At 37.9% G+C, this 19,479-nt stretch overlaps 1 protein-coding gene across 22 annotated transcripts in view; it reads left to right on the top strand.

Moving 5' to 3' along the window:
* LOC101026511 (transducin-like enhancer protein 4) overlaps nt 1–19,479 on the top strand; it is a 157,026-nt gene that overhangs the window by 73,063 nt on the left and 64,484 nt on the right. For 13 of the 22 annotated variants that reach the window (XM_031654119.1, XM_031654120.1, XM_031654110.1 and 10 more), the window contains 2 exons: nt 6,343–6,547; nt 7,810–7,826. In XM_031654119.1, the coding sequence (XP_031509979.1) occupies nt 6,343–6,547; nt 7,810–7,826 (222 nt within the window). The remainder of the gene's footprint in view (nt 1–6,342; nt 6,548–7,809; nt 7,827–19,479) is intronic. The other 9 variants (XM_031654121.1, XM_031654111.1, XM_031654124.1 and 6 more) reach the window with 1 other exon arrangement.

The raw sequence follows: 19,479 nt of genomic DNA, 5'->3' as shown, positions 1-19,479 counted from the left end.
TTTTGGCTCCTTTCAAGGTCTGCTGAGTCTTCCCTTCTCTCCTAGAATGGAACAATGTCTCCTGGTTGGATTGAGGCACATATGCTCAGAGCGAGCAGCTCACAGCTTGGCTAGCTCCTGGTGGATGAGTAGTAGTATGGTTGTAGGCTTGGGAGCCAGCTAGCCGTGAACTTAGGAGCTGGCACTGGCCTGAGAGTCATTCTCTGTCTAGTCCTTGGCCCCAGAGTGCCCCACATCTTCACCTGTTTTCTTGGGGTACCAAAAACTCCATTCCTGAAAATGTATTTTAAAAATGTGTTATAACCTATTAAGTCATTATTCTTAACGATGCTGAGATTGTCTCAAGTTTTGCCAGTGGGGATCCCTTCAATTTGACTCATTGTCCTGTTGACACAATATCCGTTAGTCTAGAAAGCTTTCTTGATTTCTGGCACAAGATACAACAGGTTCACCTTGCACTTGCACTTTTTTTAGAAACCAAAATAGCACAAAGTGTGCTCATTGCTACGGAGATGTTGTTGTTTCTAAGGAAGATGCATGTTTTTTGAGAGTTATTCTGCTGTTGATAGCGTAGTAGAGTTGGAGTGGGGGTGAACAAGAAAACTGCTGCCTGGCCTTCAGTTGGAAGTGCCCCAAATTCCCAGGGATGTTGGTGACTGTGGCTCTGTCCTTGCTAGCTCCTGCTTGGTCAATGACTTGTCAGTCCCTTGTGGTCAAGCAGTTGGGGACCTGCGATTAAAAAGAACTCCTCTTTCTGCTGACAGAAAGACAACATTTGAAAAGACATTTCTTGTGAATTTGATTCTCCAGTGGTCCTTTTCTGCCCTTTGTGCCAAACTTGAAACTGCAGGGAAATCTTTGTTACAGAGAATCCAGTAAAAAGCTATTAATGGCATTGAGGCTGTGTCTGCCACTTCATTGCTGTGTATTTTCAGACATCATTGCTATTTTTCAGAATTAAATTAATTATCTTAATGGAGTACTTACTTGCTTAAGTTTAAAGTTCACTCCATTTTAATGTTTATTTTCTTGAATGGCCCATCAAGGAAACAGGAAGAAGTAGTTTATTTTGTATTGTGGTTTGAGATAAGAGAGGCTTTTGTTTGTTATTAATTTTAAGTAAGGCACCCAAAGATAATAAAGGCCTAGGAAGGATAGGGAGAAGAATTTTAACATGATACATATTTTTCTCAGCAGGTCTTCCTAAGTGGTGGTTATGTAGTATACGTTTATTTTAATACTCCAGTCTATGCCCTCTTTAATTCTTTGGCTTGATCTTTGTTTTGTTTTTCTTCTAAAGCATATATATATATATATGTATCTATCCTGCTAGTTTATAATGTATCTTAAATTACATCAGTAACAAATCTGTGTTATACTGTGTACTCTTAATACACATTTCCCTTCCTTTTGGTCTTTAAAAGGCACGGGGTTTTATGTTTCTTAGTGGGACTGTAAGATAAAGCAGTAAAATCTTGGCAGGTTAATTGCTCTGTAGTTAACACAGATGGGGCAGAGGGCAGAGGGCAGTTTTGACTTAACCCTGTTGGGAAACATCAGTGAGCGTTCAGTTTATCGTAGGGCAGTCCATTAGATTATGGTGCTCTCAGCTACGTGAATACTAGCCACGGAAACCTTACTCCTTTTCCGGGAATCCTGAGTTCCTCTGTTGATAAGAAGACTTAATAGAAATAATATTTTTAATGAATTTTTGACATTTAATAAATTAAGTCCATTTATTTTAGTTGAGAAAAAGGTAAAGTTCTACTTAGCCATTGGTGACTTACTGCTGTTATTTAAAGAAGATGTTTTCTAATATGTTTTATTGACTAACCCTTATCAGTTATAAAATACCTGCTACTCTAGGGCTAGGTCCTAAGGTGAAAATTTGCGAAGAAGCTTAAAAATGACCCCTAAGTACAGAAAGGGGTCTCATTTATTAATGTATACATTTTAAAGCCTACCGTAATATTTTAATATCTCTAGCTTATATTTTTGTCTCATGCCTTTTGGTGACTTAATTTCGTTTTATCTTATAGTGTAATATTTTTGAAACACTTGATAAAAATTGCTCCCTTCTACAGGATACCTGAGTATAATTTTTCTGTTTGATATTTTGTATATATATAAAACGGTGACTGATAAACATGAATTTATGGTAGCTGCCTCTCATTTATTCTTCCTTAAGATCAGGGCATATACTGTTAAACAGTATGCCTGTAGTTTGGTTGTTACCATTCATAAAATCTTTGAAAGGACTTTATAATTTTGGTATAGTAACAAATGGAAAAGACTCTCTAAATGCAGTGTTGTATGCTGGTTTGGATTCTGGGACAGAAAAACGACATTAGTGGAACAACTATGGAAATCTGCATAAAGTCTCTAGTTTGGCTAATAGCAATGAGCTGATGTTAATTTCTTAGTTTTGATAAATTCTGTGGTTATATAAAATGTTAACATTAGTGAAAAGTAGGTAAAGAATATATGGGAACTCTGTATGTAGTAGAAGCTTAAGTCATTAAAAGCTTTGAATATATGTAGAAATATGACCATAGTTTGAGTTCATTAATTAGTTCAGGGGAAGTTTAGTGGTAGTTATATTTAAGCCCATTTATAATTCATAATTAAGAATTTAAAAATTAAAAGACCAACAATAAAAATAAATGCACTTTTCCTATGAGGGCACCAAGTTCTGTATGTTTGATCACTAAAAATATCAATTTTACTCATTTTTAGATTATCGCTGCTTAAAGTATCCAAATGAAGGCTTATAGTACAAGCAGCTTTTTTATTTCTTCTAGTTTAATTTTAAATTCAAAAGATTGAAACATATGGAAGAAAATACAGTGAAAATTCATCAGTTTATCAAGTCAGTGCTGATGTTAGTTGGTAATCTGTCTGCATACCTACTAAGTGCGAGAGATATCTAGGCCCTGTGGGAGTATTTTTTAAATAGCTCTAATTAAAAGGTGTGGCATACACACACTTGTGCACACACACACACGTAGCACATCTATATGTATTTAAAAAGTCTTTTTTTGTCTTGGGTGGTTAAGTATCATAATGGTATTGAGCGTAAGTGGTGTCAGAACTGAGAGACAGTGGTGGAGATTACTTTGAGCCAGGGTGATGAGGGATATCTTCACTGAGAAAGTAGGCAGGAGTTTAGCTTAGAAGGATGAGTAGAATTTATACATGTAGAGACAGATGAGAGAGTACTCTGTGGGCGTGTGTTGATTAGTAGTAAAACTAAGCCCTAGTTTAGATGTCTCACTAAATAGGCTGGTGTTACGGGCAGAGAGTTCCCTGGATGGTGTTACACAGTAGAGTGGAGTCAGGCCGATAGTAGTTTACAAAAGGTCTTGATTGCTAAGAAATTGGAACTTTTGTTTTTAGATAAAAGGGATCTGTTGCTTTTGGAACCAGAGAGTAACTATCAAAGAAGTATTTTATTTTCAGTAGTATCAGAGTTTTGTATTGAGTTCTCGCTACGTTTAGGGAACTGAGCTAGGTGCCGGGGTACTAAGAGGCCTGGGACTGGTCTCTTCTCTCCAAAGTCTCACAGTCTCTGGCAAGTCAGGATCTTCTTATTTGTAAACAGATGAATAACAATACCTTTACGAGGCGATATATGCCAGTGAATAATACAGGGAGCCCTATAAGATATTGGAAACTTAGATTGCTTGGAGAAGGCTGTAGGGAACAGGTGAAACATAAGCTGAGCAGAGGTAGGTGAGTACAACTTAGATAAGTAATGTGGAGGTTGTTCTAAAAGGTGCAGAAGGATATGAATTTAGGGAAAAAAACACAGGTAGAGAATGTCATGTATAACTAAGATTTCTGCCTTTGAAAAGTTCTGGTCCAATGGAACGATGAGTTGGTGCTTATTTTTTATCCTGTAGGAGAAAAAGAATAAAAGTGACGCACCTGAATCTTTAAAGGTATTGGGTTTTGGCTGAGGGTTTTTTTTTTTTCTTTTTTTTTTTTTCTGACAGGGTTTCACTCTGTCATACAGACTGGGATGCAGTAGTGCAATCATGGCTCACTATCATGGCTCACTGCACCTCACTGGCTCAGGTGATCTTCCTACCTCAGCCTCCTGAGTAGCTGGGATTATAGGTGTGTGCCACCATACCTTGCTAATTTTTATATTTTTAGTAGACACAGGATTTTGCCGCGTTGCCTAGGCTGGTCTCAAACTCCTGGGCTCAAGTGATCTGACTGCCTCAGTTCCTAAAGTGTTGGGATTACAGGCGTGAACCACTGCGCCAGGCTTTTTTTTTTTTTTTTTTTTTGTCTAATGTAATAGATGTGTTTTTAATACTATCAAGATAATGTGTGAATATTTCAGGGTCTGCAGTTAGCTAGGATTTGTGAGATGTAGACTCATAGTGCTTAGAGTCTAAGAAGAGAGGTAAGAAAGACGAGCGTGCAGGATCTTAATAAATGCCTGCCCATTGACCTCTGATCTAAGGTAGAAAGTGACTGTGTGTCCAAACCATACACATGGTGTATTAGGGGAATTCAGACGAGAAAGAATTGGAGCAATTTCAGTTGAACAATATTTTGAAACAAATTTGCCATATATTTACTTCAAGTGCCTATTTTATTTTCCTCATAGACATTATTTTCTGCACAGTTAGGAAATATAATTGTGTGCGCATACTTCTTGATCCCCACTGAATAACAGTATGTAAAGAATTATGAACATGATTTTGGCCGCTTAAATGAAGAGAATCACCTTATCTCAAAACTAACCAGTTAAGAAAAGCTTCGGCAGGACTTGGAGCATGGGTGGGGCTTGGTTGGTGGAGTATCTAGATGTGGCTCCCATTTTCCATTTTCTGCTTGTAAACTTACTTTTCAAAGTGTTCATACTTTATTCTATTGACTATATTTTAAGTGCATGTAGCCAGAACATAGGTGCAGGTCAGTAAGAGAAAAGAGCTAGTTAATACTGTACATGGACTTTTGTGGTCAAACATAGGAAGACATGCAGGAGTGGAAGAAAATAAACCTAATTTGGAGAGGAGAAAAAAAGGTCCACTTTTTTTCTCTGAGGTATTAATAAAAGCATTTCAAGATTTTTCTTGGTGGAGTGATCTCTCTCTCTCTCTCTCTCTCTCTCTCTCTCTCTCTCTCTCTCTCGCTGTCCCTATCTCTAGATATTTTGTGAAATTTTGCTTGGAAAGAAAATTACAGAAGGGACTGTTTGGCTATCATAGGTTAGGCCTGGAATGTAATTTCTTTAAAGGCAATAACTAAAATTCAGTCACTACAAAATTTCACCTGAGAATTACTCAGTACTTGTTGTCATACAATATTGTTAAGCAGGGTTTGAGTTGAAGGGATTCCTACTGAGGAATGCATTTAATGTCCTTCCTTCACCACCAACTCCTCCTCTCCTCTACTTCTCACTCAGAAGAGGCAACAAGGCTTGCCCACCGCAGTTCCTGTAGCAGAGTTTGATGTAGCCTCGGCTGAGGTCAAGCACGCCCATTCCAGCCTCTTGAGGGCTTTCTCTATGTGTTGCCAGTGTGCTGGTAAAAATGACTTTAAACTCTTGTCAGCGCAGTTACTGGTGCATGCATCACAGTCCCACTCAAATAAACCTGTCACAACACAGAGTCGGCCGCTAGAGAAGAGTACAAGGGCAGGCCTCTAGCTTTTCATTCGAGCATCACTAAACGTGCACAGAGTGCCCAATTATTTCAGCATTATTGAGCAAGCCTACAGGAGGACCCAAGCCTTGCTACATTAGATTTTCTTTAGTAATTTGCTCAAGTACCGCTGAGGACACTTAAAGGGCTTAAAACGGTGGCTGCAACCAGTTTCCTTTTCTGGGTTGTTAATTCAGGTTTTCTCTTTCAAATTAACTCTCCCTGCATGCTGTGCAGTGGTTCTGGGAGAACTGTTTAACACTAATTTTCTCAATTTTCAGCTTTTTTTATTCAACATAACTGCTTTAACAGTTACTCACGTATATGTTTTGATTAGAAATGTATGATAGTGAGGCCTTATTTTATTTTTTTGAGATTAAAAAAGCCTTTATGAGGTTTGTTAAATATGTTTGAATATCAACTGTTGAAAGTTACTTACATAGTTTCACCACTTAAAAATTACTTATTTTGCATGTGCAAAACCTCCAAGTATAAGAAAGGTAGCATTTATTGACTATACAGCTCCTTTGCTCCTTCCCCCGTTTAAAAATAGATATGTTAATGATAAGTCTTGCATAGGTGTTGGCTTTTTTACTGCCTAGTTGTGCCTCCTTTCTGTTTCTGTTGGGGCAGGGGTTGGATATAGGGGGCAAATTCAATATCTGTGTTTAATTTTTCACAGCAGCAACAACTCCAGGCCCAGCATTTATCACATGGACATGGTCTACCCGTACCTCTGACTCCACACCCTTCAGGGCTCCAGCCCCCTGCCATTCCACCCATCGGTAGCAGTGCCGGGCTTCTGGCCCTCTCCAGTGCTCTAGGAGGTCAGTCCCATCTTCCAATTAAAGATGAGAAGAAGCACCATGACAATGATCACCAAAGAGGTGAGTGACTGTCTTGGGATGCCAATCTGAGATAACCTATCTGCCTGCTGCTGAGGGTAGGTTCTGGATGCTGTTGTTTATGCTCTCTGAATTTAGTTTTACCGGTGACTAAACAATGGATTTCTACTGGAAGGTAAATTAATTACTGCAAGTAGTCAGTTGCCAAACGATATTCTAGTGGTTGGCAAGAGCTAACGTACTCCCCAGAGGCAGAGGGGCCTGTTTCTGGCTATTGCCTTTGATTTCTTGCTGCCTCCTATGTTCCCCAGGTCTAAATCAGTAATGAAATCCCATGATGCTCTGTTTGAAGTAGCGTGTTGCATTAATAGTTAGTTTTGACTGAATTTATTTTGGGGAATGTCTTGCTGATAAATGCTCACTTGATATTTGACCAAATCAATTATTATTTATAAACAAATGAGCCTATATAGAGCAGTAAAAATCTCACAGGTAAGAAAATAATTTCAGTAGTCTTAGTAATTAAGAAGGTACAGACCAAATTAATGAAATCTGTTGGTTTAACTGTCTGTCTCACCCAGTCTGTTTAGAAGCATGAAATTAACTAATTTCTTCCTATAAGACCAACATAATTGTTTATGCAATTAATTGATTTAAAGGCCAGTTGTGCTCCTTCTAGGTTGATTTCCTTCCTCCACTAAGGTAGATGATGGTGCAGAAACATTGTGATGTGACTGTTGTTTTTCTGTGGTGCTTACTGGTAATTTTTATTAATGACAGAAATGCAGATGAAAAAGTCCCTCCCAGCATTCCTTTCTGGGAATTTACTTAGCACACGGGTGGTTCATTGGCTCGAAGGGTGTGGTTCATAATTAAAAGCTCATATCCCCGTTTCAGCATCCTTACTATGAATTAAAATATTAGGTCAGTGATTTTTATCTCATATGCGTAACTGTCCATCTCTGATATTAGAAACACTGTGATTTGTCACCCAGTTATCTTAATGCTGTGGTACAGAGTTGATGCAAGATTGTAAACTTTGAAAAAGTCTGTAAGGAGCACAGATAATAAGAATGTCCAGCTTTGGTTCTTCTGAAATTGTATCAAAGGTAGATTAGTACTTTATGAATTTGGTTGTGCAGTATTAATAATTAACTTTACAGCACAGTTGACCTCTGTGTAATGTATTATTTAGCAGAGATCAAGTTCAATAAATTAGTATGATTTTATGTAAACTAACTAGTACTTTTCTTTTCTTCTTCCCACCACTTTATCTTCTTGTGTTGCTGCTGTTTTACATATAGACAGAGACTCCATCAAGGTAAGACTCAAAATTTACAGACTGAGGAATGGCTTATAAAAGAGCTGTAAATGATTTGAATGAATCTAGTAAAGAATTCTTTGAGATGTAGAGAATGATTTCATTGGTTAGTAGTGGTTAACTGCATTTTTTAAATTACTTTCAGATGTGTGGTTTTTTTTGTTTGTTTGTTATTTGTTTTTAAGGTCCCATTTCTCTATCAGAATCACATGTGTTGACCCGGGTTGAATTGCAAGATCTGGCTTGCATTGCTCATTTTATTATTTGCCGTGTGGAAAAAAAAAAAAAACAAAACTGCTTTTCTTCACTTAGGCTTTGGCTGTAAGATAATAATGAAATGAATTAAATAAATTGGTTTGTAAGGAAATACATATTAGTTTCATATTTGAGGAAACAGTTCCAACTTACAAAATTTATCAAAACATTTGTTTAAGTGAATGGTGCATTTTTTTTTTTTTTTCTTAACCACTGGAAATAATTTTCTCTTTCAAATTTAAGTGACTTTTTTTCACCAACTTTTCTTTCAAATTAACATTTTGGTATCTGGTATAACAAGTTAATTCTCTTTAGGTTTTGCATCTGTCTTATCTGCCTTTTGTATCTCTTTATAGACAAGTTGTAGGGAAAGAGGATAAGTATTTAGGGTCTAATGGTTTGGATATGCTTCTATACCTCCACAATGGGATGTGCGAAGGATACCTGAATTTATTTAGTAAGCAAACAAGAAAAATAGACTGCCATGGCAGGAAATGAGTAAAGCATGAAAATTGATGTGATCACTTACGAATCAGACACAATATAAATACACCATTGTAGGCTGGGCGCGGTGGCTCACGCCTGTGATCCTAGCACTTTGGGAGGCCGAGGTGGGTGGATCGCAAGATCAAGAGATAGAGACCATCCTGGCCAACATGGTGAAACCCCGTCTCTAGTAAAAATACAAAAATTAGCTGGGCGTGGTGGCTTGTGTCTGTAGTCCCAGCTACTCGAGAGTCTGAGGCAGGAGAATAGCTTGAATCCGGGAGGCGGAGGTTGCAGTGAGCCGAGATAGCGCCACTGCACTCCATCCTGGTGACAGAGTGAGACTCTGTCTCAAAAAATAAACACACACATACATACGTACATACACCATTGTATTATGCATAATTGTATTACATATGCCATTGTGTTACTTATTGGTTAGAAGGAAAGGACAGTTCTCAACCATGGGCTGAGGTACAAATGCTGTCTGTTTCTTTATCTTTTACATCAGTTGAATGTTTTGGAGTATAGGTAGTTATATCTTGCAGTTTTTAATGGAGCTATGTATATGAATGCTAAAATTTTCTCCCAAAACCACTGTGCTAGCACTGAATGCCTTTTTACTCCTTGTCATTTTACAGTGAAAAGGAATTTTTTTTTTCAGTGCCCTTAAGTAATGGAAAATAAAACTTGAGCCTATCTGTTTTACCCTTCAAGAATCTTTGTAATTTGAAAGGGCATCTGCACTCCATGTAAATGTCAACATTTACAATTAGAACTGAACACATTGAATTATTTAATTATGCATTTGCAGTTGTGTATTTTGTTGTATCATATACATATCAGTACCTAGATTAAAAAAGCATTCTTAATCAAAGTATATTAAGTGTTTCACACATGTGTACTTAGGAAGTAGTAAGTAAATGCAGTGACTAGGATTAACTGATACCAGCCTTTGAAAGCCTGTCTAGTTATTCTGAGGTCATAATATAAACATTCCCTGCCTTCTTATTATAAATATATACCTTTAGGCAGTCCAGTGAACTAAACAAAAGCCTCCACTCCCAGAAGACTGTGAAAATATTTATACTTCGGTGCACACTTTTGTGTCAATTACATTTTCTTATTCCCTCATGCAAGAGTAAGGATGTGTTTTGAAATCATCTATAATCATTCAGGGTGAGCCTGGAAATGAGTATCTGTATAGCTAGAAGCCAGGGAAGAACAAGAAAGGCTGATGATTTTGCCTTGATTTATTATGGGATGGCATCTATAAATAGATGTTTTGGTTGGATACCATTCTCAAATTTGAAGTTGTATTACGTCAGGTCTGGGGCTGTACTATAGTTCTACAAGGTGAGATAGTTTGCTTATTTTTCTGAATGTGTTCTGTGATGCTCAGAGAAGCAGTTTTAGTTGCTTGTTCCATCGATCGTCCTCCCATAAGTGGTTCCTGGTTAAGAGGGGGCTTTTTATGATTGTCTGCTGTGTGACTCTAGATGGTTTTTATCAGCCAGAGCGTGCCAGTTGCCTGCAGCTGGAGCCGAGCTCGTATGAAATAATTTATTTATGCAAGATAATGCTCCTTAACATTTAACAGGTAATGAACGTGACATAAATTTCCTTCTTGCTTTTAATTTTTCCCTTTCCTCTTCTAATGTGCAAACAGGCAGCTCTGGTACTCTAAATAATAAGTAATTTTTGGCCATCTGTCAAAAGGAAATTTCAATACAAATTTAAATTAATGGTGCCTGAAATTTTTTATAGCTCCTCTAAAAGCCTCTAATGTGCAGAAAATTCTGAATCTGCTGGTAGTAATTAGTGTTGCATGTAATGAGGATGTGGGCAATCTTAGACAGCCCCAGTGGAACATTTTGATATGGTAGCAAAATTTTGATTTATACAAGGTTGTAGATGGGTTTAATTGTGAGAGACACTTTAAAATGTTTTCTTGACGTTACAGATTGTTAAACAGGGCAGATTTCAGAATAGCTTATAAACTATAAATTTAAACTTACTGTAAAGATTTAAGTAATTAAGGTACTTTACCTTTAGATGCCAAGTAAAATGAAAGAAATTCACTTGTTAACATATTGGGCCTTTTTTCTCCTTTGTCTTTCTCTTCTGGGAAGTTCTGTGGCCACCAAATTGCATGCGGTTGGCTTTATTGATCTCTTTTCTGTAGCTCCTGTAGCCAAGTTCATTCCTAAGCCTGTTATTTGCAGACCTGTATCTGAAGTTTTTCAACAAAGGTGGAGAATGTAAATATGGATCTAAAGGAGAAAGCACTGTAGGAACCCAAGAATCAATTTCCTTGGTGATGAGAAACTAGAGCAGTGTGTGTTGTAAGGCTGTTGAAGTCAAGAACCATGGCACCTGCAGCCTTCCTTGCTTGTCACTTGGCTGTCTGGTGACTCCATGTGCCCAACAGTAAGTCCCACATTTGAGGCCTGAAAATGGCAAGAAACACAGACTGTGATCCACTCTTACCCTTAATGGTAGGGCAGAAAGCCCAAATTTCTCTCTCCAAAAGGAATCCAAAGTAGGTTAAGTGGGAGTGTTCTCACCATCTTATGGAGTATCGAGAACCATTTCTCTCATCCCTAGAAAAGGCATAAGTGACACTAAGGAAATGTTTTCTGAGGTGATGGAATCTTCCATTGCCCACCCCCTCTCATTTAGGGCTGAGGGGTAAAAGTGATGGGCTCTAAAATGGTGTCAGAGGGGATGTTCCCGCGTGCTGCCAGGAGCTTCCCACTTGATGGAGGTTCCAGTTCATTAAGAGGAGTCAGCTGCCCTGGGTCATTAGGTTCCCCATAGCACTCTCCAGTTTTTTTCTGAGTGACTGAAATGAGGGTAGTGATTCAGAGCTGTGAAGGCCCAAATTGCCTAAAACTTGGTAAGAATCTGAGGTTCAGAAATTGTCTTATTTCCCACTCCGTTCCCAAATGTTTACATAATTCCAATATCAGGTAGCAAAAAGTAGGCACCAAAATCAAGACCAGCTTAAATATAAGTAGCAAAATTCACTATCACCAAATGCTGATTAGCTGCATGGCCTCAAGCAAGTTGCTATTATTGTGCATTCTGTATTACTTTGTAAGTCCTTTTTATGTATCTGCCTGCTTCTCCTGTGTTTTATCCTGAGTGCAATAACCTTCTCAAGTCACATCTATGAAGGATTTGCCTTTTTTATCTGTGAAATATAGCAGAAGTACTTTTTTCCTGTGTGCCTATGCTTACCCAGTATGAACATTTTTTTTCCTTCTGAGTGGTGTTGTTTTTATTTTTGTTATTTCATTGGAATGTCTTCAAGCCCAAAGTGCTGGATGCATCATCAAAGAGTATGATCATTTTTAGTGACTTGTGCAGTGCCAAATTGATCTCCTAAAACTCTGTACTAATTTAAAATGCCAAATGCAGTGTTTGAATATGTTTCCACACAATCCGCCAATATGGAACTTTATAGTTTTTGTAATTTTTGTTGGCATAATGAGTATGGATGGTGCACTTTATTTTTTTTAATTTACGTATAATTATTTTTTAGCTAAGTGCTTTTCTGTGGGTATATACACTGTTTTTTTCCTGTGCAAATTCCTTGATTTTGTTTAAAAGTTTTTGTAATGATTCACTCATTATTTGTGTTTAAGGCAATGCCTTTTTATTCTGCTGCATCTATATTTTGGGGCATAGATGACTAAAACATCATACATTGCTTTTTTCTATCCCCCAGTTGTTCTGTTGACAATAAAGGTTTATTAGCGGAAAATTAGAATAAGGTTGTTTTTATGTTGAAATTGAAGGGCATGATTCAGGCCAAGAAAGCACTTTTGCCTCATTAATTGGGTGTTACCGGTAAATGTGGGTTTTTAGCCTGAATTAACAGAATGATTACTTCATACACCCCTTTAAGTAGGAGTGTTACTGTTTGTGAGATAACTTGGTGGGATAAATTTGTATTACCCCAGACTTTAGAAGTACGTATTGTAAAAAGGCAAAGGCATAAAATAACAGAAAGCTAGACTAAAAAGAGGGGAATCAGGAAATCCACAAAACACTAAAGAGTGTTTAAGCAAACAAAACAGTCATGGACTTTTGGTATCTTCTATTTTCACCTCCGTAATCAATAATCTGAGAAGAGAAGTTGTCTAATTGAGGGCTGCAGCACTTCAGCATATCCACTGTAACCTAGGGAAAAATGAAGTGGGTCCACAGTGTCCACTCAATCCTGCTGATCTCCTCTGAGCAGCCCCCACTGAATGTATAGCTCGTAGGTTAGATTTTGCCAGTGAAGGTAGGTGTTATGCTTACCGTTATTTCATACATGAGGAAAGGTTTAGAAGTGTGAAGGCCTGTCAAAGGTCACATAGCCAGCGCTGTCCTCAAAGGAAAGCCCTTTGGGTGACCCAGTTTCATTCTAAGTTATTAAAAATCTGAAACATACCACAAAGTACAAATAACTCCCCCATATACCCAGCAACTAGGTACAAGAGCTATCAATATGTAGCTATATTTCTGTTATGTTTCTTTGCTGAAGTATTTGTGTGCTCATTTTGCTCCTGTGTACTTCAATATGCAAAATGAACACATTTTCTGAATAGTGGGCCCTTTTTTTAAAGATAACCATAATGCCTTTAATCACTTAGTAAAATAATTCTTTGATATCTTCTAATACCCAGCTTATAATCCAACTTCTTTGATTATTTCAAATAATTGGTTTACTTGAAATGGAATTCGAATAGGATTCATTTTATTTTGTTGTGATCTCTGTTAGGTCTCTTTAAGTCTTTCTCATTAAAAAATTTTTTGTTTTTTGCCGCTCCCTAACTCATAATTTCTTTCTCATACTAATCTTCGATTTGTCCTCTTATACAATTCCACAAAGCAGATTAAGATTCTTTCCCTCAAGAAGCTAAAACTTTAGGGGAAGAGAACTTTACTTAGGTAGGTCATGGGGAATCAGGGATACCACCTAATAAGGAAATAGAAGTACTTAATATATTTTTAAAATCATATTTTAAAATATGTTTTAAAAAGCCTATCTTGAGCAATACTTATCTAGACAGTGGATTTGTATTTCAAATACATCATAGCCTGTGTTTCAAGGTTAAAGAATAGAAATAGAACTCTACGTTTTTATGGTCAGCATACATTTCTAGATATCTTACTCCCTTGATTATTGGTAAAATCCATTTCATTGTTCATCACCAGTATATGCAGGCAAACCTAGACTTCATTCTCCTATCCCATTCTCCCATTATAAGGAAAAGGCTTTTCCTGGTGTAATTCACCATGAAGTATTCTTGACACCACAAGGAAGCACACTGAACCATTTAGAATATGAGCCATTCTATAAGAAGTCTATGACAGGTGCTTCAACAATCCTCTCTACCACTAGGTAAGCTGAATATCATTGGACAAGTCACTTAACCTCCATGGATCTCAAGGCTGTAACTCAAAGCATTCTTCCAAGTATTTGGAATGTAGCTATTTTCTTATTTGTTATTTAGGCCTGTCCTAGAAACAAATTGTAAAATAAAAATCTTATACCATAGGTTATGTTTCAGCAATAAAGTTGGCCATATGATTACCCAAGTAGACACGATGGTTAGCAGTTGAGGAAATCATTTGAGGGGTTGGGTGGTAGGGTGATAAAGTATGCCTTTCAAGCATTTAATGTTATAACTCTTTCAATTTCCCAAAATAAGATGGTAATTTGAAATTAAGTGTTTTAGCATTGCTATTGCTTTTTAATTATTTGTTTACAATACTTTTAGGTATTTATTTCTACCATGTATTTTACTATTTACAGTTATCAAGGAACAATTAAGAAGTTTTGTTCTATGAATCTATGATGCAGTAATTTGTTCAGTATTAATTGATACCTGCCTCTAGGCATGTAAACTGCATGAAATGTAACAGGTGTCCTAATTCTAGAAAATGTGTGGTAATTGTTTGTTTGTCAAACAGATGAATAAATGTCTTGAGGGCATAGCTGGTCCTCAGGTGGTGAGCATAAATGGATTAATGATGTGACTCGGGGGGACAGGCTTGTTTTGCAGCACCCTCCTCCACTGATTGCTGAAGCAGAACAAATATTAATTAACAGGGGCGGGGTGTTTGGCAGGTTGGCTTTCTCCAGCTGATTTGGCAAAATGGTTTAATCCTTTCCCTCCATAAACCAACCGTCTTAGTTATGAGACAGACATTTTCATACTGATGTTTAATTTCTAATTTTCTTAATTAGGATGAATTTCATCTCTTGCAAAAAATATTACAACGTTTATAGTTAACAGGCTTAAAACTTTAGAGGGGCCTAAGATTTAAGTGTTAATAGTTGGCACTTGAATTTCAAAAACATTTGTTTCTCAAAATGTAGATAATTCTTCTAGTGGAATTATTCAAAAGAATTGTTCACCATCTTTTTTTGTATTCTTACAGTAACACTAACCCCCCTCTGGAAAAATTATAAAATCACTCATGGGGTAGTTTAATACTCTTACTTCTTGCTTTCTTGAATTATTTCTTCAACACTTTCCTCTGTCCAACTTAGGTATTTTGTTCTATGGTCGTTTGAAGTAGCTCAGCTATCTTCTGGGTTCAAAGACTCTCCACTTGGGAGCCACCACTACTAAGGGCTGTAATTTTGGACTTAGAGAGTCATGTCTGATTACTACCATGGCAACTGCCTTGTGAAAGCATTGAAGAGAATTCAGTCTTCACGAAAGAGTAATAGAAAGGAAGTTTGCTGAGGGGCTGAGTAGTACTTTCTGAAAGAGTTTTTGATTCTTTTGAATAAGGTTGCTGTTAAATGAAGATAATACAGTTATTTCAAAACTCAGTCATGCTGCTAAGACTTGGCAAATCAAAACTTGAAATGTTAGAATTTAATACTTAGTTGTTTTTCTTTGAATCTAAATATTGAATAAAATAAGTCACATTGCTTTAACTTTATCAGATTATTCATTATTTAGAACCAAACCAATTATTTTTGTATGTGATAAATTATACTGCTTTAAAAACATTTTAAGCTGAGCGTACTGGTACCGTAATGTAAGAAATTCGCTTATTTGTGATAGTTGCAATTGGTGGTTAAGTACCCTCCTCCTCCCAACCCCTGGGTTCAGTTTTGCCTCTGGTTTTACTTCACTAGAAACTGGAGAACAACACACACATACATGTAATCCGCTCACGTGCGGTCCACCTTTCTTCCCTCACACTGTTTAATATTCCATCCCCTCTGCAACCACTAAATGTTCATGAAAAGCTTACACTTTCCCTCACCTCCCTCCGCCTTTACAGAAATGCAGGCAGTGAGGTGGAAGTTAAAATGTCTTAAGTATTCTTGTCGTAAGTGAACTTTCTAAGATATGGTGATAAGGGTGAGCATGAGGAATTCTTTTTCATGGAAATGGACTCATTATTTAATTGTGTCATATCCTGAAGGATTCTTGAATCTTCTTTTTTAAATTGCTACTTTTCAAGATGCTGACTTCAAATTTGAGAAGAGGGCTGGGGGAGGGGAGGTAAACAAGTTAGTGATGCCACCCAGTGAGAGAAGCCAGTAGGCGTATATAATAAGATCTCCTTTTTATTTATTGCTGGTTATGGCCATTTTAATTATTCTGGAGAATTTTGAGATTTCTATTCACTTACCGTTTTTTAAACTTCTGTTTTCATGAGCGACATTTGGCCTTTTGAACAACAAAATAAAATTGGAAATGCTAATGTTTTGAGCCAACTAAAGGAGGAAAATAAAAATGTCACCATGGTAACAAAGCTGCTTTCTAGATGGTTTCCTAAGATATGCCTGAACTAGAAGCAGATGTCTGATTTGAGAATCTTGCCTCCTTCAATGTAAACAAATAACTTCTGGGCAGGTGTTGGAAATAATATGGAAATCCTATTAAGGGGCCCCGGGTTCCTGTCAGTCAGGAAGCCCGTGCCACAAAAGGGCGGGTTGTCGCATAAAGGAGCAGAGTAAATTCTCATTAGGCTTGAGCTTTTCCCAGGAAATGATTGTCTCCGTGTGTTCTTTCTCCTGTGAATCTGAATGTAAGCTGTTGCTTCTATTGATCTATTCACTGGCTTTATTTTTCTCCTCTTCATTCCAGATCCTCCGTCGCCCCCACAAGCCTGTGTTCTCCCCCTCACCCACCCCTTCCCTTTAGATTAACACTTGATCTGTGCTACTGCTCTGAGAGTTGTGACATTTGTGATTTTAACCTCCCAACCTGGGTGGGGGTGGGGGTGGAGAAGGAGGAGAAAGTTAGCCTTGTTCCCTCGGCCTTTTTCACAAAGACTCTGGCTGATTTGAACTGGCACAGCTAGCAGCAGCGGCAATCATGAAGACCATTCTGTGTACATTTAACTGAAGTTATATTTTTTATGAATTAAGCAGAAACTAAAAGCTTGAAGAGACAGCTTTTTAGGAACTTTTAAAAACATCCATAGTTGTCTGGTAAGCTTTTGAGGCTGCCCTGTCCAATATGGTGTAGCCACTAGTCACATGAAGCTATTTAAATTAGTTAAAATGAAATGGAATTTTTAAATCCATTTTCCCAGTTGCATTAGCCACATATCGAGTCCTTAGTAGCCACACGTGGAAACTGCCAAAACGGCAGAGATACAGAACCTTCCCACTGCTGCAGAGAGTTCTATTGGATAATGCTGCGTTTCTGACAGACTCTGATGAGGCTTGCTGGTTCTGTGTTCCTTCTGGCTAAAACTGACTCCTGATACTCAAAAGCAAGGTTCCCCTGGTTTCATAGAAAACAAGGCATGTATGTATTCGGTTTTGAGTGGTTGATATGGTTAGCTGCACTAATATAGTAGTGATCTTTAAATGGTTGTAGATTTTTTTTTTTGTCACGGAACTGGTTGAGCAATATAAACATAGGTCTTCCCAAAATGGACCCCTAAGAGATGCAATTTAATGTTTCTAGATAGAAAGTTGTGGCAGTTTTGGGGGAAAGGGAGGAGTGCTTGAAAGCTATGCATAAGGGTGCTCTTTATAATACTCAGAAGGTTAAATGTGGATAAACACAAAACAAGGCTTCAGAAAAGCCACACTATTATTATGCAGCGTTTCTCGGACTATAGTCCCCGAGACGCACTTCATAAAGCCAATAAAGCGCGCACTGGTGGTCTCCCGTTGCCCTAGCAACGGGCCATGGGGCACAGTGTATGTGAAATGCATGAACATCTGTGAATTAATCTTTTTTAGTTTGTTCTTTTCTTGGCACTGATTGGACCACTCGGGCTTGTGCCTGTGACACTGCGTGCAGAGGGGTAATCTGGAGCAGTCCCCAGGGCCTTGCCCTAAAGTGGATGGTGGAATGGAAAGTGAAGGGAGATTTATCCCGGCAGTGCATTCAGCAGTGCAGGGATTTAGCCTGACAGCACTCTCGGCGGGATGTGATTAGCTTACTTTCTGGTGCATGGGGAAACGAATAAAAAATTTTCTAGTAAATCTGGGCATTATTGGGTTTATTGGGTTGCCCTGAAAAAATAATCTGCAGAGAAAATTGAAATAATCACTTGTGTTTGTACCACAGTTATCAGGACTTGAAAGCTGAGTTATTCCACATCCTTGGCCCAGCCCCCGCCTCAGGGATTATAACCAAACCATATTGGACTGTCAGTGCTCTGAATGAGACTCCTGAATTGGATGCGTAGGCTGGAATCTGTTTTGATGATAAAATCTGGTAGTAACCTGGTCTGACCTTATTTAGGGAAATTTTAAACTAAGCTGGTGACATTTTTGCCTTTGGGAGAATAGAGCAAATAATGACTAAATACGTAAGCATCCGGGAACAATACTTTGGTTAGTTAGTTACTCCCCCACCCCTGACCTCTTCTGTTCTTTCCCTCCTCCCGCCTCCTGCTGCCACTTCTTCCCTCCCTTTTCTCAAATTGCCATCCTCCTAAACTTCAGCGTGACTGTACAGACTGTGTTCAGTTCCTCCTGTCAATACCAGATGTTCACTTGTAAACTGTTTTGTTCACCCTCGTCGTTTTCAATTCCCTTCTCTTTTCTTCCTTTTTTCTCTTTGTGCCTCCCTGTTTTTTCTCTCTCTCCATTCTTCCTTCTGGGTCACCCCCCTTTCCTGGGGAGAAATGAAAGAAGAATATTACACATGAAATGTTTCACCATGGATGTAGTCTATTTAGTTAATATTTAGGGTGAAAATTTCCTTTATAACAAATGTAATAAAACAAAAGTCTCTGCTACGTAATAGTCCACTTGATTTGTTCGATTGCATTAGCACTGAAAGGTATTTGGGTGGGAAGAACTCCTTGTCAATTCTGTATATGTTTCCCTCTGGATATTAAAAGGGCATAGCTATACCTCTGTAGCTGAGAGATTTTTCTAATTTTTTTTTTTTTTGTTAGACAACTGACTAAAAATTATTTTAATGGTTCCTGACTTTGAAACCTGTTGGTATTGACAGATGAACTTGCAATCTAAATAAAATATTTAAAGTTAGTCAGGACGTATTGATTCAGCAGCTGGAGGGCAAACAGGCCTGTACTGCACTGGGGGTGCGTGGTAAAGATTAGATACAATCCGTTCCTTCAAATCATTTTCCTATTAAAATACGGAACTGCGATATGCTGCCTTCTGAGTAGAATAAAATATATTAATGGATCGTTCCTCTTCATTTCTCAGAGCTTCTGGTGAGTCCTGAATTCTTTAAAATGTGCATATAAAGCCAGTTTATGATGATTGGAGGACTAGCTCTGAAGGCAGTCTTCCCAGGGCAGCTGCCAAGGCTGATGGGCAAATACATGCAAACGTGAACCTTTAGCAAACAGTGACAGTAATGCCAGTGGCAACATTCTGTCGACTCCCAATCTGGATGTGGGCCTTTTACTCAAATTCAGAAAGTGTTTTGTAGGAATCAGCAAA

This window comes from Papio anubis, chromosome 13, assembly GCF_008728515.1.
Source record: "Papio anubis isolate 15944 chromosome 13, Panubis1.0, whole genome shotgun sequence".
Classification (NCBI taxonomy): domain Eukaryota; kingdom Metazoa; phylum Chordata; class Mammalia; order Primates; family Cercopithecidae; genus Papio; species Papio anubis.
The sequence above is the reverse complement of the archived record's forward strand: the minus strand, read 5'-3'. Positions and strand labels throughout refer to the sequence as shown.